The sequence below is a fragment of the Microtus ochrogaster genome, chromosome 8 (assembly GCF_000317375.1).
Source record: "Microtus ochrogaster isolate Prairie Vole_2 chromosome 8, MicOch1.0, whole genome shotgun sequence".
NCBI classification, from domain to species: Eukaryota; Metazoa; Chordata; class Mammalia; order Rodentia; family Cricetidae; genus Microtus; species Microtus ochrogaster.
This window is the reverse complement of record NC_022015.1, coordinates 25,811,380-25,836,321: the sequence shown is the minus strand read 5'-3', so window position 1 is coordinate 25,836,321 and position 24,942 is coordinate 25,811,380. Positions and strand designations below refer to the sequence as shown.

The 24,942-nt window shown below is 37.7% G+C and overlaps 1 protein-coding gene across 3 annotated transcripts in view; it reads right to left on the bottom strand.

Moving 5' to 3' along the window:
- Zranb1 (zinc finger RANBP2-type containing 1) overlaps positions 1 to 24,942 on the bottom strand; it is a 67,352-nt gene that overhangs the window by 9,953 nt on the left and 32,457 nt on the right. For all 3 annotated transcript variants that reach the window (XM_013347874.2, XM_026781722.1, XM_026781721.1), the window contains 4 exons: positions 9,850 to 10,037; positions 5,755 to 5,908; positions 3,232 to 3,303; positions 2,365 to 2,563 (listed from right to left, as the gene is read on the bottom strand). In XM_013347874.2, the coding sequence (XP_013203328.1) occupies positions 2,365 to 2,563; positions 3,232 to 3,303; positions 5,755 to 5,908; positions 9,850 to 10,037 (613 nt within the window). The remainder of the gene's footprint in view (positions 1 to 2,364; positions 2,564 to 3,231; positions 3,304 to 5,754; positions 5,909 to 9,849; positions 10,038 to 24,942) is intronic.

Sequence of the window (24,942 nt, the reverse complement as noted above, 5' to 3'; positions counted from 1 at the left end):
ACTTACTAGATTCATTAGGCAAACTGACTAGATTCATTAGGCCCTGACTCCCAAGAGTATATAAACAGTAAAGATTGCTAAGAGAAGGAGAAGACTTAGCAATCTTTAAGAATCTCTAAGAAGCAGAGACCAGGCAAACTGCTGTAAGAGGCTCAGACCAACTGAGCCTCCTGGAAGAAACCTGCTGAGTTGCCTATAGGCTGGCTGTTCAGTGTGCTTCAGGTTTCATTTCCATGAGCTGACACCCGTGATGGACTGGGTTTTGGTCATTTCTGGTCCTATAAGTAATTCCTCACCCATATTCCTAAAAGTAACTCTCCCCCCCCCCCCCCCCCCCAATAAAACTCTTTGGTTCATCAGGCTGGACTGTCCTTTGTTCTGTTGTGGGCTCCTTTTCTGAAGTGAATAGACAGGTGTTACCTCCCCAGGAAAATTCCATCACACAACACTGGGTTATTTGTTCAAAATAACAGGAAAGTAAGATAAAAGCAAGGTTAATACTGTCTATTCAGTCTTGAGAACATTAACCAGCTCAGATCACAGATATCCAATAGAACTGCACAGATACAAACACATAAAGACATAAAAACAGCCTAACCAAAAAGTAATACAAGTCACATAACAGAACACTGCTTTCTAGGCTCTCACTAGGAATTTAAAGGACTGAAGACAATATTCCCTGGTTAATTTGGACTATGTAAATTAGTAACTCAGTAAAGAACAACTTTAAAGAGGGAGAGCTATCCAAGTGTTAGGTTGGCCACTCCTCTCTTGACCTAGATCAGAACCCAAGTTTGTCCTCCAGTCTCATTCTGCCATGTAATAGTCATGTGTTGAGTTTAAAGAGCAAACTAGTCACTGAACCCCAAATCAAGAACAGTCCATTATAACCTTTATCCCCGTCCTGTTCCCAAGACAGCAGAAGGAGATTCTATAATCTGTGATTTCAACTCAGCTTTCAATATGAACTCTAAAACACCAAGCAAAGGTATCAGATGGCAGATTCTAGAAGATGGCATCAAGGCATGATTTGTATCAGGAGTCCTATGCACCTAACAGCTCCAGGTTTTCACCTTAAAGCATCCATTAGAATCAAGACTACTTGAGAGTTCTGCTGCAATGACACAATGCTAAGCATCTCATGCTGTCTTATTCAAATGAAATGCACCTCCCTAGCTCATTTCTGTGCTCTCTTATTACCTCTTCCCACCCTTGCACTAGACAACAGAACCTGACTCAGTCCAGTTAAAATATAAATATCAGAAGATCACTTGTCAATATTAAGAAACAGGCAAAATAAGCCCCAAAGCTACTATTATTAGCCTCAAATGTCTTTTAAAAATTAAAGAGTTAAAAAAGCTTCACAATTAGAGAAAGGAGTAAATCAACTACTAAAATTCACATTTTATTTTCAGTTATATGAGATAAGTCAATTACTATCAAAGGAAAATTCCCAAGCTTCCTTGGGTGATGTGTTTGATTTTATATGGGGCAAAATTTTTTGAGACAGGGTCTTCATACACAGCTGAGAGGTAGCCTTGAACTCAGTCTTCCTGTCACTTCCATCCAAGGTACTGGGGTTACAGGAATACCACTATACCCTGATCCAGGCTGCTTTTCAAAGCAGATTTTGCAAGGTGGTAGATTTACCACAGTTCAGATTTGGCTTTCCAGCTAAGAAGCTAAAATCAACACCAGAAAATCTACCCACCTTACAGGGCAATCACATTAAACTTACAAGGCAGACCTATACAGACCTATTTAAACACACATACACACACACCAAAAACCCTGTCATCACAAAATCCAACCAACCACACCCCCTCTGTATAGGCAGACACACATTCTTTCTCTCTCTCCCCCTCCTTCTTTCTCTCTCCCTCCCCACTCCTGACCTCATTAAGAATAAAGCTTTTAAAATTTTTTATTTAAGAGATGGTTCAATAGTTTTTTGGTTGGTTGGGATTTTTTTGTTTTTGTTTTTCAAGATAGGGTTTTTCTATGTAACCCTGGCTGTCCTGAAACCCACTATATAGACCAAGCTAGCCTTGAACTCAGAAATCCACCTGCCTCTGTGTTACAAGTGCTGGGATTAAGGATGAGTACCACCACTGTCAGTAGCTGAGATGGCTCAATAGTTAAAAGTACTTGCTGCTCTTTCAGAGGACCTGAGTGCAACTCCTAGTACCTACATGACAGTTCAAACTGATCCAAGGAGTCCAATAGTCTGGCTTCCTTGTGTACCAGACACACACACAGTCCTAAAAAGAAAATTATATATGAGCAGAAAAGTAACCCACTACTATAAGGAAATGACCCAGCAAAAGCAATTCTAAACTGAAACAGAAAAGGGTGCCAGCTCACCAATGTGAACAGTCATGCAGGCTGTCATGCAGGGCTTTCCGAAGCACCGAGTCTTTGTCATAAATGCCCCAGGTAGCTTGTAGTACTGAGTCAAGTAAACAATCTCCGGCAGTCCGGTTCCAAAGTGCATACAATCGACTGTCCAAACGTGTAGCCAATTCCAAAGACCAGTTTATAATTGGAGATTCTTCCTCTAGCTCTAGAAGGAATTTAAATAATAACATTCATTTTCATGCCTACATAATTAATGTAAACTTTCTAAAAATGTCAAGCATATTGTGTCTCTGGAATAATTATTTAACTTTCAAATCCTTTATAATCTTTTTTAACAAAAATACTTAATACAAAAATATATTCATTCTAGAGTAAGTAGTAGAAAACTAAGGTTTTGGAGTTTTAATTAATTTATATACTTGTTCACTCTATTACAGTCCAAGGCTGTGAGTGTCTTTTCTGTTTTGCACTGTTGGTTTCGGGGTTGCAGGTCAATCCAGGACCTTGCATATGAGACCACTATGACACTGCTCTTAAGGACTCTACATTTTTAATTTAAAACAAGGCAAGAAAATGACAAAATGAACCACTTCCTACACTATAAAAAAAATGAAACAGGCTGGAGAGATGGCTCAGGGTCTAAAAGCACTTCACTGATTGTTCTTCCAGAGGTCCTGAGTTCAATTCCCAGCAACCACACAGTGGCTCACAACCATCTATAATGAGATTTGGTGCCCTCTTCTGTCTTCTGACTTGCAGACATACATGTAAGCAGAACACTGTATACATAATAAATAAATTATAAAATAAAGAAAAATGAAACAGGTAACTGATTTGGTAAAGGGTAAATTACACTATTCATTATTTACTTACCTTTTTGAACATCTCTATCAAGCACCTCATCAAATAATTTTTCTTGAACTGTTGGAGGCAAATCTTCAATATCTGCACAGAAAAATCAGGCTTAAAAGCAGTTCTCATATTTAATAACAATTTAAATGCTAGTTTCTAATAAAAACACCTCTTTTCTACTGAAGCTGTCAGATATCTATGTATGTAACATGACATATATATAATTTTATAAAATTTCCTTAGTTACATTACTAATATTCTTAAAGTTAATATAAAAAATAATGTGTAGACAGATGCTTATAGATTTTTATTTTTTCTTTCTCTTAATATGGGGTATTTTTTTGTAGAAACCTCCCCCCCCCCCCCGGTTTTTCGAGATAGGGTTTCTCTGTGTACCCCTGCTTGTCCTGCAACTCACTCCGTAGACCAGGCTGGCCTTGAACTCAAGACATCTGCTGATCTCTGACTCCCAAGTACTGGGATTAAAGGTGTGCACTACCACTGCCAGTCGTAAACCTGTTATTTGCAAATTTAAGAATTTCTCATAAAAGTTAATGAGCCATGCACTTTGACCCACAATATTTTCGTAACCTTCCTCAAGTACTCTAGGTTCTATTTAGGTTACTTAATAGAGCACTCTACTGTATAAAAAGCATTACCCTTAAAAGCCTCTGGGGGGGGGGTGAGGGGTGGCCCAATGATTAAGACAGCTGGTTGCTCTTGCAAAGGACCCTAGGTTCAAGTCACAACACCTACATGATGGATTATAGTCATCCTTAACTCCAGTTCCAAGGAAACTGATGCCCTCTTCTGACCTCTGAGGCACACACTTAGTGTACATGTACACATGCAAGGAAAATATTCATACTTATACATTAAATATATTTTTTAATTTTAAAGTTTTTTGGTTTTTTTTTAAGTTTAATTTTTTAAATGGTATTTTCAATTCTTAAAAAAAAAAAACCCTATGTATGGTTTGGCAAGATGGCTTAGAAGGAAAAGTCACATGTCAAGTCTGATTGTCTGAGTTCAAATCCCCAAGACCCATAGGATGGAAGGAGAGAACCAATTCAGGTAAGTAGTACTCTAACCTCAATTACATACCATGACTAGCACATGCACACAATAAGAAAATATAATAATGATTTTTTAAGTCAATACCTTGAGATAAGCTTAATATACAGTATATTATATGAAATTTACTGATTCTAAAAGGCTTCATTAGCCAGGCATGGTGGCGCAAACCTTTAATCCAGCACTCAGGAGGCAGAGGCAGGAGGATATCTGTGAGTTGAGGCCAGCCTGATCTACAGATCAAGTTTCATGACAGCCAGAGGTACAGAGAAACCATCTCAAAAAACAAACCAAACAAAGGCTTCATTATTAACCCTTTCCACATATAAATACTTCTGATTACAAAAGACTGAAAACACTCAGGTACCAGATAGAACCTTTACTTGAAAAAAGAAAAAGTTCTTTGTTGTATTTATTCAATATCAATTCACAAAAGGCAATATCCAGACATTTTCAACTATGAGAAAATTAAAAAGATTAACAAATGCTTCATAAATACAGCAGAAATTAATGGATGAAAAACAGTGGCATACTCAAAGGTTCCATTATTTTTAATTCAAATAACCTAACGTGTGTGTGTATGTATGTATGTATGAATGTATCCCAATTCTTAGTAGTAGCCAATGGGTATATATAGTTTCAAAGCAGAAAGACGTAAAAATTAAAAATAGGAAACTAAAGAATATTCTTAAATAAAAGGAGAAGATGGATAATATATATGTCTGTATATATATTATATATGTTTATTTGTTTGTTTTTAATATGCCAGATGTGGTGGCATATTCCTTTAATCCTAGTACTCAAGAGGGAGATATGAGTTCAAGGCTAGCCTGGTCTACATTGCAAGGTCAAGGCCGAGTCAGAATTACACAATGAGATTCTGTCTCAAGAAAAGGACACATAAGAAATGGAAAATGGTGGCTTCACACCTATAATCCCAGCACTCATGTAGATGAAACAAGAGATCTGTGCAAGTTCTAGATAAAATGAACTACAAAGAACTTGTCTTCAAATTAAACTAAAGCCAATAACAATAACAAAAATCATTTACTGTCTTCTAATCTTCAAAGTATTTGCTTAGAAACAGTTCTTGCATGACTGACTTCAAGCAGAAACAGAACAGTCAAATCTTAAGATCCTAACTTATGGGGCTAGCGAGATAGCTCAGCAGTTATGAGCACTGGCTGCTCTTGTAGAGGACACAGACTTGATCCTCAGCATTTATATGGCAGTTCACCATTGTCTCTAACTCCAGTTCCAGTGATCTAATATCCTTTTCTGGCCTCCGTGGGTGCCAGAGATACATGTGGTGCCAGATATACATGCAGGCAAAACACTCGCACACATAAAATATAAAAATGTTAAAAACCCAACTTATTTGCTTTCTCACAAAAACATATTTTTACCTCTACATAAAAAAATAACTGTAAGAAAACAGAGACTGCTTTTCATAATAAATTTTGGGGTTACCTGCAGGCAATGTAAATGTTACAAGGTCAGTCAGAAAATAGCAAGCAAAATCTCCCTTTCTCTGGTGAAGAGAAGCAGCTATTTCTCTCCGGATTTGTTCTGTCAGTTCAGGACACACCATTGCTGGAATACATTTTGCTGCTTGTTGAGACACCTTAAATACAGAAAGAAACTTCCTTCTGTATCTTATTTATCATGAATAGAAACAAAACATTAACAGCACTTAAATTAGCAAAATTCCCCCAATTCAATTTTTTTAATCTTAAATACTAGGTATTATTTCCTTGCCAGTGGACATTTATATCAATGGGACAACTATTCAAAACAGTTATGAAATGTGGAATGGCAACAAATGGTACAGATTCCAACTAGCATTCCAGCTGCACCTAGTGTGTGGAACAAGGAATGATGGTGCACACTTGTTGGTGGTGCACACTTGTAATCATGACCACTAGAAAGTCTGAGGTGGGAAGACCAGGAATTAAGAGGGCAGCCGGGGATAGATCTCAACCCCCCCCCCCCCAAAAAAAAAAACATTTCTAGGGAAACTCTTTAAATCACTGAAAGGATATGTTAGTAAGTGGAAGTGGACACTCAGTGAGCCAATCAGCTCTGTTCTCTGCTGTTACAAATCTGATGAGAACAAGCTTACTAAAAACCTCATTCCAACCATAAGTGTGACCTGGAGCAGCATGCCTTATAGTAACCTACTGAAAGTGTATTTTGCTAACGATGTCGTCTATGCATTACTGCTGCTAAAGTGAGGAGCCAGAGTTGTTAGCTCAGCAGAATTACCACAGCTACAAGACTCCTTATTTTGGTTTTATCACTGATTTCACTGACTGCCAGTAACTATGAAAAATTTTACTACATTCTAGCTCCATGAACCTAGAAACTCAAAGTTCAAGTAAATGAAAAAAATGAAAAAAAAAAAAAAGGAACCAATTATCAGGTACTTTCCTAATTACTATTTGTCAGGAACACTCACTGCTAACACGAATACCCCAAATTCTTTTTTGAAAAACTTGGAATGAACCTTGAATACATTTCAAGAGAAACATGAAACATTCCCTTCACCACCATTCTCAAACCTCAAACCATCCTCCCTTAGGCCAGTTGTACTTAACCTGGAGTCCAAGGACTGGAAAAGATTCATGGAGTTTACTACAAAAATCCTTTCATTCTTCCTAAGCTAGTGGCCTAAACTAGAAGAAATTTTCTTGCAATGTCTTTAATTTTTAGCACTCAGGAAATAGAGGATTGTAAATTCTAAGCCAGCATCAGCTACTCATGCACACACACGTGCACGCTCACTCTCTCCTCCCCTCCTTCCCTCCCCTCTCTTTTCTGTTCCCTCCCCCCTTGCGAGGCAGGGCTGCTCTGTGTAACAGCCCTGGCTGTCATGGAACTTGCTTTGTAGACCAGGCTGGCCTCCAACTCACAGAGATCCACCTGCCTCTGCCTCCTGAGTGCTGGGATTAAAGTCATGTGCCACCACCACTTGGCCAACACACACACACACACACACACACACACACAAATCTTACAAGTCACAAATACGGTTAACTATTCTGATAGCTGTATTTCAATAACTAGACTTCCATTGTTATTTTTTTTCTTCACTAAAATGCCATTTTTCCAGGAGTTCATAAGTCCATGACAAAAAAAAAACTCAGTGAAAATCTTGACCCATATCTTACAATCAACATTTTCTTCTCATTACAAAAGAACTTGGTTCGGTGCTTTTTTTATAGACATACCCTCTTATGTCAGATTCACACTCTACCTTTCTACCCTCCCTTATGGTAAACTTCCCTTCTCTGAGTCTCCCCAACCTCTTCCCCTGATGTCAATGGAATCTTACTACAGTAAACATAATGGCTAGCCAATAAAATCAAATTTTCACCTACATGGCATATTTTTTTAATCCCCATACAGTATCTGTATATAATGGTTCCCAAATACTAATAAACTTGAAGTTTCAATTTATATACTTATATAAAGCATACCCAGATGTGTACTGACAAAAATTTAATCCACATTATCTGACTTTCTGTACTTTTATTCTATTTCTCTTATTGTGAAACAAAGTCTCTTATACAAATAATAAAGTCATATTCCTGGGATCACAGTCACATGAATATAATCGCTTATATCTTCCTAAATAGTTTATTTAAATCAATTCTCCACCAAGCTTACTTCACATGCTAACTTCTATTCCTCCTCCAGAAATCTGATGAAATGGGGTTTGGGGTATAGCTCTGTTGGCAGACTGCTTGCCTTGTATTCTGCACAAGATCCATCCCATGCACAGTACAAACTAGGTGCAGCAGAGCAAGGAGGTGGAAGAAGGGTTAAAAAGTCAAGGTTATCCTCAGTTTCAGAGCAAGTTGCGAGCTAGCCTAGGATACTTGCAATCCTGTGATGGGAAGAAGGCAAGGCCAAAGGAAGAGCAAGAGCGAGGGAGAGGGAAACTTGATGAAATGTGACTTGCTAAGCAGGAAATGAAGATACCTCCCAAGTTCTTTCCTAAGTATTCAAATGGTCATTTACTCACACTATACAGAAATAACCATTCATTTATCCACTTCTCTAGAAATTCGATAAAGGAAGAGTCAACACCCTTACAATTCTATCTTCTCAGCCACAGAGTTTGGAATGTAGCATAGGTACTAAATAAGTATTTCTTAGTTGAATGAACAAATAGAAGTAAGTTCCTATGTGTTTTAATCAAACCTAATGACTCAAATATTATGGAAAAAAGTCCTGCTTCAAAAGGCTATGTTGCTGGGAGCAGTGGTGTACATCAGTAGCTCCATCAACTCAGGAAACTGTATGAATATACATTTCATGGCTATGTTCTATGTATAGGGATCATGGCTAGTCTAGGCAACACATAATTCTCATCATAAAAGGGAAAGAGAGCCGGATGGTGGCATCTTATGCCTTTAATCCCAGAACTCGGGTGGGAGAGTCAGGCAGATCTCTCAGAGTTCCAGGGCAGCCTGGTCTACAAAGCAAGTTCCAGGACAGTCAAAGCTGGTAAACCCTGTTCTGGACTCTCCCACACCTTCCCCACCCCTCCCCACCAAAAACAGATGTTGGGGTGTGTGTGTGTGTGTGTGTGTGTGCGCGTGCGTGCGTGCGTGCGTGTGTGTGTGTGTGTGTGTGTGTGTGTGTGTGTGTGTGGTATAACAGGCCTACAATCTAAGCAATTGGGAAACAGACAGAAGGACTGATTAGTGGTTCAAGGAGTAGTCCTTGGCTACCTACAATGTTCAGTCTGATTTAAAGAGATCCTATCTTTTAAACAAACAAACAAACAAAACAAAACAATAAAGCACCTACCACAGCAGGGAAGGAGTGCCCTTTAAGATACAACTGAAGGGGCTAGAGTGTGAGACGGCTCTGTGGTTAAGAACACTGGCTATTCCTGCTGAGTATGACATGAGTTTGGTTTCTGGCACCCACGTGACATCTTGCAATCAACTATAACTCCAACTCCAAAGGGATGAGACACCATCTCCTGACCTCCAAGGTCACTGCACTCAAATTATACACACACATACAAAAATCAGGCAAAATACTCACACACTAAAAATAAAAATAAATCTTGAAATCTTTAAAAATCTCTTAAAAATTAAAACGATTTTTAACAACAAGTAAAAAAGTTTAAAACATTTAAGAATTTGGGCTGGTTCACAGGTTGGGAGTGCTGACTGCTCTTCCAGAGGTCTTGAATTCAATTCCCAGCAACCACATGATGGCTCACAAGAACCATTAATGACATCTGGTGCCCTCTTCTGGCCTGCAGGGATATATACAGGCAGAACAGTGTATACATAATAAATAAATCCTTTAAAAATCATTTAAGAATTTGGAGAAATGCTGTGACATTAAAATTAAAAAATTAGGGCTGAGGATATAGCTCAGCAGTGAAACACTTGCCTAGTATGTACAAAGTCCTACATTCAACCCACAGTATAAAAAAATAGAATTAAAAAGAAAACAACTAAAGAACCTATTTCTTCAATATAAAAGAACATTACCAAACACATAAAGCCCTGGTTTCAATAAACAAAATGCCACACTTACCTCTGTAAGTAATATTGCTAACATATCCTGCCTCTGAAAGCGTATGGCCAAGTGTACCAGGGTGTAGCCAACGTCAAAAGCAGAAGGACGGTTCAGCAAACGTACTTCATCTGCAGTGAGCTGACGTGCAATGTCTCCTCCTGATGACTTGTATGATTCTATGGCTGCTAAATCACCTTCCACCACCCCTAAAACAAGCACCAAGATAGAAAAAGCACTTAAATCTGTTTTTCTTCAAAAGGCATATACAGGTGAAATAACCACACTAAATTCTTTAACATTCCTTTGTACTTCCTGGATCCTGGGACATCATTTACATGTCCTAAAGAAAATAAGGAAAATTAGTATTTCTCTACCATTTTAAATTTTCTTTCTGGAACTAGAACTGCCTAGTTTGGCACTTACCTCACCATCATGGCTAGGCTCCATACTTTGGCAGACTTTAAAGAACTGTTAGATTACAGTAAATGGATTAAAAATGAGTGAGTAAGGACAACATAGTTTGAGAAACTAGACTTCACAGAAAAAAAAAAAATGAGCCATTATTGTCTTGCATTCATCCTGATGGCAGCAAAACCCAGAGATACACATGTGCTTCCATTTAGTGTATGGCTATTTCTACCCTTTACCCTGAATTTTTAAAGCAGAGTAAAACAAAAGCTGAGCTTTCTACACTGCTGTGTAGCTCTAAAATAACTTTTACTTAATAATTTACTTAAAATGTTATTTTAAGTAAAAATTGACAGCATTTTGAATTAAGAATCTCCCACAGTCAAGACTTCCTTATACACATTACAAATTGTTCATCAATGGCTGCATGTGTCAGTTCACAACTGTGTTGCAGCTCTCCATCTGGGAGTTAAAGGCAGGAGGACTTGCATTCACAACAAGCCCAGGCTACACAGTGAATTCCACTGTGTTAGAGAGCAATATCTCTAAAGAAAGTGGGTCGTATACATCTTTAATCCCAGGGTGTGGGAGGCAGAGGCAACCAGATCTCTGTAAGGCCAGCCTGTTCTATACACTAAGAGAAAGGGGGGAGAATGATAACTGTTAAAATTTATACTACACGATTTTAAATATGCTAAAACAATTAGGAGCAGGAACAGAAAACAACACTTTTTCAAAGCCATAAACCTTCCATCCCCATTAAATCATTTTATTAATCTTAACACAAATTAATGTTATGATAGTAATTACTTAACAGTATGGATAATAAACAGCCTGGGGGAGGGGATGAGAGTGTACATTAGCTTTCAATAAATACAGTAAAATGAATTATCAGACCAACTATTTTTCAGTGCTTCCTAAGTTATATCAGAAAAATAAAGTCCATCTTCTGAGTAAAATGCTAAGATTAACTAAAAATATTCTTAGTATATTTTTAAAAAGGCATTTTAATGCCTTTTGAATTAGGAATTGAGATAAAGACACTCCTTATACCTAGTACAATGAAACAGTCCTCTCTTTATTAAAGACAACCAATCTTAAAATTGACCATTTAATTCCCACACTCACTGGATGTTTGTTGCATCCTGGATACTGTGCTACAGCAATAAGAGCACAAAAGACCCTAAGCACATGATGCTTATTCTCCCCCAAATCCTTTTAAATCACATCTGTGAGGAATGAAGGTCGGCTTTAAAAGTTTTCAAACTCCTAAGAGTTATGGATCTTTTCTGCAAATCTAAATCCCCACCCACACCCAACATGCACATACAAATTTTCCAAGTTAAAGGCTCATGAGAAAGTAGAAACGATGCTGTAGACTATGTAGTCCCTGTTCTTAGGTGTCTCAGACAGGAAGATCCTGTGATTCTAAGAGCATAACAAGTCTAAGTAACAAAAGTGCAGCTTTCCAACTCAAACAAATAAATAAAAGCCCACTATAGTGGGGCTGGGAGTAAAGCTTGCTCCATGGTAGACCCTTTTTTTGCCTGGCGTATATGAAGACCTAGGTTCAATCCCAACAACATAAAAACAAAACCAGCTGAAACCCTCATGTTATTAACTAAGAATGCTTCTTACAGAAATCTTAGTTTGTATTTTGGGTCAATACATTTTAACTATTAAAAAATCGGCCCTCATCTATCATTAAAGAGTTTCCTATTTCTAATTATATTCAAGTATACAAAAAAGTCTAAAAATAATTTAATGCAATTTGCAATATTTAGAACTAGTTATACTCACCCTATCTCCTTTTGTTTCTATAGGTGTTTTATCTTATTTTGTTTGCTAGGGCCTCACAGTGCAGGCCAAGTCTAGAAACTATGTACCAAAGAATGACCTCCAACTTGAGACAATTCCCCAGCCCAGTCTCCCAAGTGATGGAACTACAGGCGTGTGCTACTATACCCCACCCTACAATGCTTCTTTACAAAGACAACGGTTTTCTCCTTCAGTCCTATCAGAGAAAGAACCAGGACTGGAGTTAATTCAGTAGTACAGCACATACCTAGCAATCGAAAGGCACGGAGTTTGATCCCCGACATGGGAAGGAAAACACTGCATCTCTGAACCTCTACGGATTTTTGGCTTAAAACCTAAAAATATTACCTATTTATAAAATACATATTACACATAAAATGCTCCAAATTCTAAAAGTAACCCAAGAGCTTGATCAATTTATCTGAATAGACAAAGAGGAAGATTTGTGCATATGTATTCAGATGTACAGACATGTATGAAATTGCTGTGTGTTAAAATACTTTTCCCCCCAAGGCACAAATGTGAGGCAATCTAAAGCTAAATATCAAGTGACTACTTTCTTTGGTTTAGAAGAAGGAAATATCCTCTAAATAACTGCCTTCACGCTTTAGCTAAGTCTCTGTATAGCTGATGTCTTAGAAGTTCTTAAGAATTAATTTCCTCACTAATATTTCTGAAGAATGTCTGAAATTAGCACTAGCACATGGGGTGGGGAGATCAGACCAACCAGCACACTGAACTGTGCAAACTAAGCCTGGGACTACAATTGACACTACTACTGCCTGCCTGTTGTCCAAGTATCCAGAATTTCAAATGCTGAACTCCATGTTATATGAATCATACCTTAGAAAGCTGAGTCACATACACAGAACCAGTCAGAATTTTCATTTAACTTGAACATCAAAAATACTGAATTCTCTCCTCCCAATTTTTGTTAAACTCAAGCAGGACTATGTTGTTGTTCCGCAAAACACAAACTGGAGAAGGAGGAGGCAAAAGAATAAGACTCCAACCTTCCCAACACAAAAAAGAAACAAAATCCTTCTTTTTAATAACGTTTACTGTCTATGCTTTGGGAATATATGTATATACATACATATGTGTGTGTGCGTATATATATAGCATTCACTAACCATAAGAGCTCACAGCTTCAAGAACTGGTAAATTTATTACAGATCAAAGTTCATGAGAACATGAAACTATCCAAGTTTTGTTAAATTTTATTTAGTGTTCAAAAGAGCTACTAATCAAGTTTAGAGTTTCTTATATGAGTTTTCACTGTAGGTTTGAGATTTAGAAGGACCTAACTTGTGTCATGAAATTAAACTTTAGCTACCACATTTTTTTTTTTGCTTAGGGAGGGGGAAGGTATCACAATCACAAAGATGTCCCCAAGTTCTTTACATTTTTAGCAACTTCTAACATCAAGGATAAAAGTAAGAAAAAACAGAAGCACAGTAAGGCAGAAAAGGGCAGCAAACAAATGTTAAGTGTTAAAACCTAACTTTACAGAACAAAGGCTGTGGGTGGTGGAGTTGATCAATTCTAAAATCTATACCTGTCCTTTAGGCTTCTGATCACTCACAATGTCTCCAAAAGTAACTGAAGCCTCAGTATTCTTTAATTTAACAAACTTACATTGTGTATTCTGTCTTGCTCCTCCTCCTTTATATTATTATAAAGGCAAATAAAGACAACTAAAAGCACTCTGAGACTAATTCCAAACCAACCAGCAGCCTAAAACTGACCCCCAGGTTTCATTATACATTCAACTACTGGCAATTAGAGATAAGGAAAATGTTAATAAAAATTTTAATTTATGTAGTCTTTAAGTAAATGAAAGCATATAATGTATTACTAGCTACCAAATAAAATCTTTAAGAGGCAGCTACAGCAGGAAAGCTTACATCATGTTGTCCTATAACTGGGCCAGAGTGAGCTTAACAGATTTTGAAGCCACAGGTCAAAAACTCACTGGGGACTTCACAGCTACTATGGAACTCCATTGGTTAGCATCTGGAGCTGGCTCATTAGATGTTTAAATAATAGACTTGTTTTTCCCCCATATATGGCACAGTTTTCAAAGTTTTGCCTTATTTTCCTTTATGATATAAAATCATAATGGTAACTAACTTTGAAAAAAATGCCAAATGGTAAAAAAAAAAGCCAGGACTTACCTGAACCCACATGGGCCAGCTCAACACTACCCTGGAGTTCTATGGTAGCTGTGTAACATCACAGCATGGTTTATGCTGTGGGGTCAGGGTGGACCTGGAGACAGCAGGCACAATTTCAGGAACCCTTAAAGAGAAAAGTTAGTTTTAAATGGTAGTGTTCAGAATGTCCTAGAGAATGGTCAGTAGAAAGATGCAGACGTGGCTGGCTTTATTGTCTAGGCAGTTCCTCTACCTAAGGCTTAAATTATTTAATTGATTTGCATATTTACAAGAAACTCTCCCACCCAGTAGCCATGTTTTTAATATATATAGATATATAGATATATATAGATATAGTTTAATCATAAACCTGGGCTCAAATATTTACAAGGAACTCTTTTAATATTCAAATAAGAGTTGCATTTTTTGTGAGTATGCATGTGTGTGTATACGTATGTCTACAGAAGCCATAAGAAAATGTCCTGCTCTATTGCTCTCCACCTTATTCCTTTGAGACAAGGTCCCTCACTGAACCTGGAGATAGGCTCGTTAAGACAGGAAGCCCACAATCCTGAGTTATACAGAAGACAGGTTACACATTGTGGCCACTCCTAGCTTTTGCCATGGGTGCTGGGATCTGAACTCTCACACAGGAAGCACTTTTGCCCACTGAGCCATCTCTCCAAGATGAAAAGCTGAATTTTATTTTAAAACCCATTATATTTTTAACCGTGCCTTCAAACAGGCACAAACAGTGACAACTACAGAAATAATTTGAGCAGACCAAACAAACTGCCTCCTAGTTGCATTTTTCACATGTATAACCAAAGGTAACAAGCTCAGAACAGCCATTTCTACTCCAAGAATAGTATCTCAGAACAGGCTTCTTCAAGAGAGAGACAGAGACAGGAAATCAGAAATTGAAAAAAAATTAATTTTAATTATTCATTTGTATTTTATGTGTATATAAGTGTTTCACCTGCATACCTAAATGCATATATCCTAGTGCATGTCTGCTGCCAGAGGCCAGAAGGTATTGAATCCCTTGGAACTGGAGTTACAGATGGTAGTAAGCTACAATGTAAGTACTGGGAACTAAACATAGCAAATGCACCAAAAGCTCTTAACCACTAAGCCATCTCTCCAACTCTGAAAATAATTTCTTAAATCTAATTATAATCAAGACTAACTTCTTTTCAATCCCAATGTTCATTAAAACATACTCTTTAGAAAAATAGAAGGTTCAATGAAGTAAGGAAATCAAAAAGTTCCTGATATCTTTTAAGTGATCTATTAACAATTATAGAACTATATTAAATAAACTATATTCAAACTATTAACACAACTATTGTGAAAATATAAATCCCAAAGTCATGGGTAAATATATGAACTCACAGATACTTTCATAAGAAAGGGGATCTTAATGGGCAGAAACAATTGCTACAAAAATGCAAAAATGGAAGAATTTAAAGGAACAAATTACGAAATCATCTTTGGGACAAGTCATCAGAAGTACATACAAATATTACTAAGTTAGAGAAATGAACATGACTTCCAATTTTAAGATAACCTAAAACCTTACTGAACTAAACAAACTGGAGTTTTTTGTTTTTTTTTAATGGAGTTTTTTTTTTTTTTTTTTTTTTTTTTTTTTTTTTTTTTGGTTTTTCGAGACAGGGTTTCTCTGTGGCTTTGGAGCCTGTCCTGGAACTAGCTCTGTAGACCAGGCTGGTCTCGAACTCACAGAGATCCGCCTGCCTCTGCCTCCCGAGTGCTGGGATTAAGGGTGTGCGCCACCATCGCCCGGCTTTAACGGAGAATTCTTAAAGCATTCTTTTAAAAATTATATGAAGAGATATATGCCAAACCCATATTCAGCACTACAGTCAAATCCAAAAGTTCTCTGACTTTCAAACAACAAAAATTTCAATCCCAGGCATGGTGGCACATGCACTTGGGAAGCAGCAGAAGTGGATTTCTGAGTTCAAGGCCAGTCTGGACAAAGTGAGTTCCAGGACGACCAGTGCTACACAGAAAAACCCTGTCTCAAAACAACAACAACAACAAAAATTGATTCCATACACCCTCATGGTATCTTGACTTTGTATAAAATTATACCATTTTAGAAAGGTCTGGCAGTTGTGTCTAACCTTCTGTCATCTACAAAGTTCAAGCAGCTTATAAACCATGTAATCAAGTTGGGGGAGATGGGGAAAGAAATAACACACAAAAACATTTCTGAATATTTTTAGATTGCAATTTGTGTTGGGCCACATTCATAGGTATCCTTAGTGATATATGATGTGAGGGCTATGAATTGGTAATCCAGTAAAACAGTGAATCATCAAGCGAGGAAGCATGTTATAAAATATTGAGTTCATCTAGAAGAACACAAAGCTAGCTGTTTCTCAGTCAATAACACCAAACAGCAAAGTCCCCATCATTTCCTGCTGCAGGAGAAGGTTCCACAGCTTAACTCACGGTTGCCCAATATAACTATTCATGTAAAACTAAATGGTATATTCTGCCCAATAGTTTCAGGCCCTCATACACAATATATACATGAGACATCCTCATATGTCTAAAACTATCCTGTTCTTTCTTACATTCAAGCTATACTACTATCCAAACCAAAAGCCCGGCTATTTTAACTCCTCCTCGTCTCAGTACGATATAAAGTCTTCCAACTTTTGCCTCTGGCCTGCTCTTCCCAAGGGTTGGTCCCACTTACTTTTCCCTATATTATGGCCAGACCATCAATTAAATGGAGGCACTCCATTCAGAGGTTTCAAAGGTTTGCTGCTGCCCTGACACTGAGAACTCAATTTCCTTATCCAGGTGAACAGGTCTCAAATAGTTCAGCCTTTCCTACAGATTATCTCTCTCATGTTTTATTCTACAGTTCAACTATAATGAATTCTTTCACTCTGTGCTTTGACTCTTTTTTTAAGGCGCACGCCTTTAATCCCAGCACTCGGGAGGCAGAGGCAGGCGGATCTCTGTGAGTTCGAGACCAGTCTGGTCTACAAGAGCTAGTTCCAGGACAGGCTCCAAAACCACAGAGAAACCCTGTCTCGAAAAACCAAAAAAAAAAAAAAAAAAAAAAGATTTATTTATTTATTATACACTGGTGTTTTGCCTGTATATATATTCTGTGTGAGGGTGTAGGATTCCCCAGAACTAGAATTACAGACAGGTGTGAACTGTCATGTGGGTGTTGGGAATTGAACTCAGGTCCTTTGGAAGAGTAGTTAGTGCTCTTAACCACTGAGCCATCTCTCCAGCCCCTGTGCTTTGACTCTTAACAAGTTTTATGTGTGTACATGTGATAACCTGAGTATTGCAGAATATTTGTTTAACTATGCAAAGTCCAAATGGATCAAAGAAATCAACATAAAGCCAGCCACACTGAACCTCATAGAAGAGAAAGTGGGAAGTACACTTGAACACATTGGCACAGTAGACTACTTCCTAAATATAACCCCAGCACCACAGACACTGAGAGATACAATTAATAAATGAAACATCCTGAAACTGAAAAGCTTCTGTAAAGCTAAGGACACGGTCAACAAGACAAAACGACAGCCTACAGAATGGGAAAAAATCTTCACTAACCCCATATCAGACGGAGGTCTAATCTCCAAAATATACAAAGAACTCAAGAAACTGGACACCAAAAGATCACTTAATCCAATAAAAAATGGAGTACAGACCTAAACAGAGAAGTCTCAATAGAGGAATCTGCAATGACTGAAAGATACTTAAGGAAACGTTCAACATCCTTAGTCATCAGAGAAATGAAAATCAAAACAACTCTGAGATTCTATTTTACACCTATAAGAATGGCCAAGATCAAAAACACTGATGACAACTTATGCTGGAGAGGTTGTGAGGAAAAGGAAGCATTTTTGCTGGCGGGAGTGCAAGCTGCTACAGCCCCTTTGGATGTCAGTGTGGTGATTTCTCAAGAAAATTAGAAAACAACCTTCTTCAAGACCCAGTAATAGCACTTTTGGGTATATATCCAAAGAATGCTCAACCATGCCACAAGTACATATGGTCAGCTATGCTTAGAGCAACTTTGTCATAGCCAGAACCTGGAAACAACCTAAATGCCCCTCAACCGAAGAATGGATAAGGAAAATGTGGTACGTTTACACAATGGAGTACTACACAGCAGAAAAAAATAACAATGTCTTGAAATTTTCAGGCAAATGGATGAAGCTAGAAAATATCATTTTGAGTGAGGTAACCCAGATCCAGAATGACTCACTCATAAGTGGTTTTTAAACAAAAAGCAAAGAAAACCAGCCTATGAATCACAATCCCAGAGAACCTGGACAACAATGAGGACCCCAAGAGAAACATACACAGATCTAATCTACATGGGAAGTAGAGAAAGACAAGATCTCTTGAGTAAATTGGGAGCATGGGGACCTTGGGAGAGGGTTGAAGGGGAGGGGACAGGCAGGGAGGGGAGCAGAGTAAAATGTAGAACTCAATAAAAATCAGTAATATATATAATAAAACAGTATTGCAGAATATTTTTGTTTAACTATGCAAAGATATGGTGCATTTGTTCAGCTATGTTAAGGTATGTCGCATTTGTTTATGTTGCAGAATATTTGTTTAACTATGTAAAGATGTGTTGCATTTGTTTAATTATATAAAAGTGCGTTGATGGTTTACCTGGCTGATCTGATAAAAAGCTTAATGGTCAATAGTGAAGGAGGAGGTTTAGGTGGGAATTCCTAGCAGGGAGCACAAGTAGGAAGAACTTAGGCTTAGAGGGAGGGACAGAGAGAGAGAGAGAGAGAGAGAGAGAGAGAGAGAGAGAGAGAGATATTTAGTTTTTTTTAAAATCTTAAAATCCTCATATGGCCCACAGGCATATACACGCACATATACACAAAAATATATAAAGCAATTAAAAAATTAAGGAAGGAAACTGACACATGCCACAACATATGAATCTTAAAAGACACTATGCTAAGTGAAATGGACTAGTTACCAAAGATCAAATCACCTTATAATTCCACCCATATGCAGTTCTTAGGGTAGTTAAGTTCCCAGACTGTAGAATGCAGTTGCTGGATGGGAAAAATAGAGTCACAGTTTTATGTAATGAAAGATGAAAGCAGTCCTGGAGGTGGAAACGGGTGGGTGGGTGGGTGGCTGCATAGCAATGTAAAACCAACACCACTATAAGTGACAAGGGCTAGTTCAGTACAGACTGTGTGTCCAGAATACACCAGGATTCAACTCTCAGCACCAAAAATTAAATTAGATTAAAATAGTAAAATGTTTATGTACTTTATCACAATTAAATTCTTATTTTTTGTTTTGTTTTTGTTTTTAAGACAATGAGGGGCTGGAGAGATGGCTCAAGGTTAAGAGCACTGACTGGTCTTCCAGAAGGCTTGGGTTCATTTAGTCCCAGCATTCACATGGCAAGTCACAATCACCTATAACTCCAGTTCCAGCGGACTCAATATCCACTTCTTGTCTCCTTGTGCACCACACACATATGGTATAAACATACAAGCAGGCAAAACACTCATATAGACAAATAAATAAATCTCAAAATATAAAGACAATGATACACAGACATTATTCAGAGATATCAAAAGTACAGCTAAAATAACTTCACCTCTGTAGTACTCTTTTTTTTTTAAAGATTTTTATTTATTGCCGGGCGGTGGTGGCGCACGCCTTTAATCCCAGCACTCGGGAGGCAGAGGCAGGCGGATCTCTGTGAGTTCGAGACCAGCCTGGTCTACAGAGCTAGTTCCAGGACAGGCTCCAAAGCCACAGAGAAACCCTGTCTCGAAAAACCCAAAAAAAAAAAAAAAAAAAGATTTTTATTTATTATGTATACAGTGTTCTGTCTGCATATATGCCTATTTGCCAGAGAGGGCACCATGTGGCTGCTGGGACTTGAACTCAGGACCTCAGGAAGAGCAGTCAGTGCTCTTAACCTCTGAACCATCTCTCCAGCCCCCTGTAGTACTCTTCCCTCTTCTAAAAGCAATACCTAACTAAATCTATATTATAGAAAAACCGAAAAGTCCAAATTAAGAGTCATTCTACAAAACTGAAATTTTCAAAAATGTTAATGTCATGAAAGAATAATAATAATAAACTGGCACTGCTGTAAACTAAAAAACTGAACAGACAAAACAACTGAACACAATGTCATCTGCCTTGATTCAACAGGGTGGGGCAAAGCATTCAGAGGAACTGGTGAATGTGGACTTCAGTACTCCATTTCCTGCATAATTATATCCTGTAACTATGTAGGAAAAACATCCTTGTTATTGGGAAATACATGCTAAAAGATTGAGGAGCAAAGTATCATATGTCGTTGGCTAATTCAAGTGTTTTGGGAGAAACAGGCCAATGAAAGAGAGGACAAGCACCAAATGCTAACAAAGTAGACAATGAAAAACCAAGGCACAGCTATGTAACCCTGTGCTCTGCTTGTAACTTTCATACAGACTGTAAAGTTTTTCAGAAAAAGCTGATGATGAAAGGTAGCTGTCTTAAAGTAAGACTAGGAATAAGGAGAGAAAATAAGAACAATGATTTTTTTTAAAAGAAGCCCAATTATCAATGCTTGGGTTTTGCCCACGATATACACAATTTACTTTAATAAAGCTTTTTAATTTTGTTTTAGATTAACAGTGACTCTAAGCACATCCTTTTACAGTCCATTATGTAGCTCAGCCTATCCTCCAACTTGTGGCAATCTTCCTGCCTCCGATTCCTAAGTGCTGGGACTATAAGTACATACTACTACATCCAGTTACTGTCCTTTTTTTTTTTTAAAAAAAATCTTTATTATTTTAATGACACATATGTTGTATTATATAATCATATATATAGTCAAGAATCACCAGCACAAAGCCCTGAAACAGCAGAAAGAAGGTACTGTACCCATAAAATGGCCAGTGACATTTCCTTTCTCAGCATGGGAGGTACAAGTTGTTAGTTGGCAAGCCTATGTAATCAATCATTTCTGAAAGCCAGAAAACATATCTCAAACGTACATGAAAAAACGAGAAGAAAACTGATTGAGCTCTATGTCTGCCAGCACCAACCATCAATTTGCCATACATATTCCATCCCTGGAAGTTATGTTTTGTTTTGTTTTTTAATCCTAAGTGTCAAGAAGTATTTAAATATCAAAGTAAACTGCCCAGCATCAATTAACAGTGGAAAGGAAACAGATGTTGTGCATGCCTACACATGTATGTGTTCCCTAATTCTTTAATTAGGACCTTTTATATTGCTGAGAACTCAGTTCATAAAATCACAACTCAAAATGTTATTTTATATTCAAAATTCCAAAACCATAGATGAAAATCTTTAAACTCTCAAAGAAAAGACAAAAACTAACAAAAGACAATTACTTCTTTCGTGGTGCTAAATATAAACTATCTGAGATAAGGAAATCCATGAGCAAGAATGTATGTAGAGCAGAAGATACTGGGTTGTTTTTGCTTTTTGTTTTTGAGACAGGGTCTCACTGTGTAGCCCTAGATGGCCTGGAACTATATGGAGTATGTAGAAACCTTGAACTCACACAGATCTACCTGCCTCTGCCTCCCCAGGGCTGGGATTAAAGGCAAGCACCACTATGCCCAGCCAGATGCTGGGTTGCGATAGCTATACCCACATATCCACATTAAGAGTACCACACAAAGTTAAGCACGGACATACAAAGGATGCACTGCCAGCATCCTAGAAGCTTACTTTCCTTTTATGGATACACTAGCAAAGATTTGCTACAGAAGTCTGAATATATTATTGACTCAAAAGGCAGGATAGTCCAGTTTTAAATGTCAAAGACTACTAAGTATTTAATAAGATACCAGATATTTTTGTCTGGTTCTGTCTTCATCCATATGAAAAGTAACATGTTAAGACACAGGACACTAAAGCAGAGAAAATCTTTCAGTAAAATATTCAGTTTGACAAGAATATAAAATCAAAGTTCACCAGGCAGAGTGGCACCTTGCCTGCATTCTCAAGGAAAGTGAAAGCATGAGAATAAGGAATTCAAAGTCACCCTCCACTACTCAGACAGCTGGCAGCAGATCTGGGCATGTACATCAGACTCTTGTCTCAAAAGAAGAAATAAAATAAAATGAATAAATTTCACAGGTTAGCACTCAACCACAACTGAAACCTAACAAGGTAGTGAATTGTTATATTAGCCTCCTCTCTAAATTCATTCCCAAGATGATTTCTAAAACTGACATATTAGAACAAAGATCTGAGCCTACAACATGAAAGTAATGATTGCAAAGCAATTCCTTAGGAAGAAAGGTTTCTAAAGATGGAAAATAAATACCCAAACAGTTGTAGTGTATCTGGTAGAGTGGCTGGAAATAAAACCAACACAAGAAAATCAAACAGAACAAAATTACAAAAAACTCCACACAACACATTAAGTGCAAATAAATGGGCTGAGTCCTGGGATGCTGTGAACTATCAGAAAGAAACAGACTACCCTAGAATACAAGAAGCTTCATATAGACATGTTTCTTTTACTGCCTTCAAAACAACAACAACAAAAGGCAAGACTGAAAACATTAGCATTCTGTAGGCAAAGGCATGCTTCTTCATTCCCAGATGCCTAGACCCAAAATAATCACACAGAAATTCTATTACTTAAAATACTACTTGGCCAATATCTTAAATTAACCCATTGCTATTATTTTTATTGTTTTAAATTTTACCACAAGGTTCAGGTACATCTGTCTCCTCTGGGCAGCTACACAGCTTCTCCCTGACTCCGCCTATTCTCTCTCTACATCTCTGTTCAGATTTCCCACCTGGCTTTACTCTGTTAAGCCACTGGCCGAAAGCAGCCTTATTCATCAACCAATAAGATCAACACATATACAGAAGGATCTCCCACATCATCTCCCCTTTTCTGTCTAAATAAAAAGGAAGATTTTAACTTTAACATGGTAAAATTACATATAACAAAACTGGTATCAAGCAAGAATTAGTTACAATGTTTACATCTACTTTATCTCTTATCATAACTAAGAAAAACTATAATTATAACTGTCTATTCTTCAACTCTATCAAAGACTCCAGAAGGATATAATATTACCTAAGTAAGCAAGAAGTGTATTGTAAGAAACTACCAAACTCTAGAAATTACAGAGACATCTTGCTGCCCGGACAGTAACCCAAAGTTCTTCTGTATCATTGGAGCATCCATCTTCAGCCTACAGGCCCATAGTATCTGGAAGACTTTCCCATGAGGCAGGAAATGTCAATGACAGTTCTGCCTATATTGGCAGTTTGTCAGTCACTTTCTTCTGTGTCCTGCAGAATGTATTGCAGACTCTTAGTCCTTCTGTATATGTGTTGCTTTGATTGGTTAATAAAGAAGCTGTACTGGAACAGGGTGGTAGTGGCGCACATCTTTAATCCCAGCACTTGGGAAGTAGAAACAGGCAGGTCTCTGAGTTCAAGGCCAGCCTGGTCCACAGAATGAGTGCCAGGACAGGCTCTAAAACTATACTCAGAAACCCTGTCCTAGAGAGAGAGAGAGAGAGAGAGAGAGAGAGAGAGAGAGAGAGAGAGAGAGAGAGAGAGAGAGCGCCCATGTACCAAAAGTATCTTCTATAGTTTAATTTTGTTTTGCCATGGTCATTTTCTCGATATAATTAATAACCTTATGCCACCTAACAGACAATACTGCAATCTCTCAAAAACTAGCCTTTCTTCACTGTAATTTAACCTAATTTTGTTTGCATTGTATACAATATCCTTTTCATTTAACTAGCTATATATTTCAAAACTAAGATTTTTTAGTAACATAAGATTTATTACATTGTGTAAGTTTTACTTTCCACAGAAAAAGAAAAATACCACTAATACAAACAATTTTACCAACTGACTTCCTTGGAAAAAAATCTTCAATAGACAAGTTGCAAATATCCATCCCTCTACAATCAATATCCCAGCAACAATGAATTAGCAGAGAAAAGATCTGAAGAAGGCAATTTAATAAACTCTGCAACCCAGACAGAGGAAAAGTTGGAGGTTGGTCTATTAATTTAAAAAAAAAAGAAAAGGAAAAAAAAATAAAAAGTAGCTACCAGGTACGTTGGCACAGACACTCTGAAGGCAGGAATATCCTAAGTAAAGTCATCCTTGAGTTACATAGTGAGTTCAAAGACAGTCTGAGCAACTTTTTGAGACCCTATCTCAAAAGCAAAAGTAAAAAGAGGATTAGCTCAAGGGATGAGCACCTGCTTAGCATACACAAAGCCCTGGGTTCAATTCCCTAATACTAAAGAAAAGAGAAAGAAAGGGAGAAAATGGAGGAATGAAAGATAAAGAGAAATGGTTGCCAGACTGCTATGAGCCAAATATGACAGCAGATAAATCCCAGGTTAAATAATGTATTGTTGTTGGTGGCCGGGGTGGGGTGCCAGAGTGCAAAAATGACCTTGTAGGACTTTGAAAAACTAGCTCTTACTCTGGAACACATCTATATATCATAATCAGCCCAGGGATGGTCTGCATGCTATTATCTCAGCACTCCTACTGCTCAGAGCTCAGAAATAGAAACAGGAAGATTAGGAGCCACCATGTGGTGGCTGGGAATTGAACTCAGGACCTCTAGAAGATCAGCCAGTGCTCTTAACCACTGAGCCATCTCTCCAGCCCCAAGATCTAGTTTCAAAAACAAAAACGAACA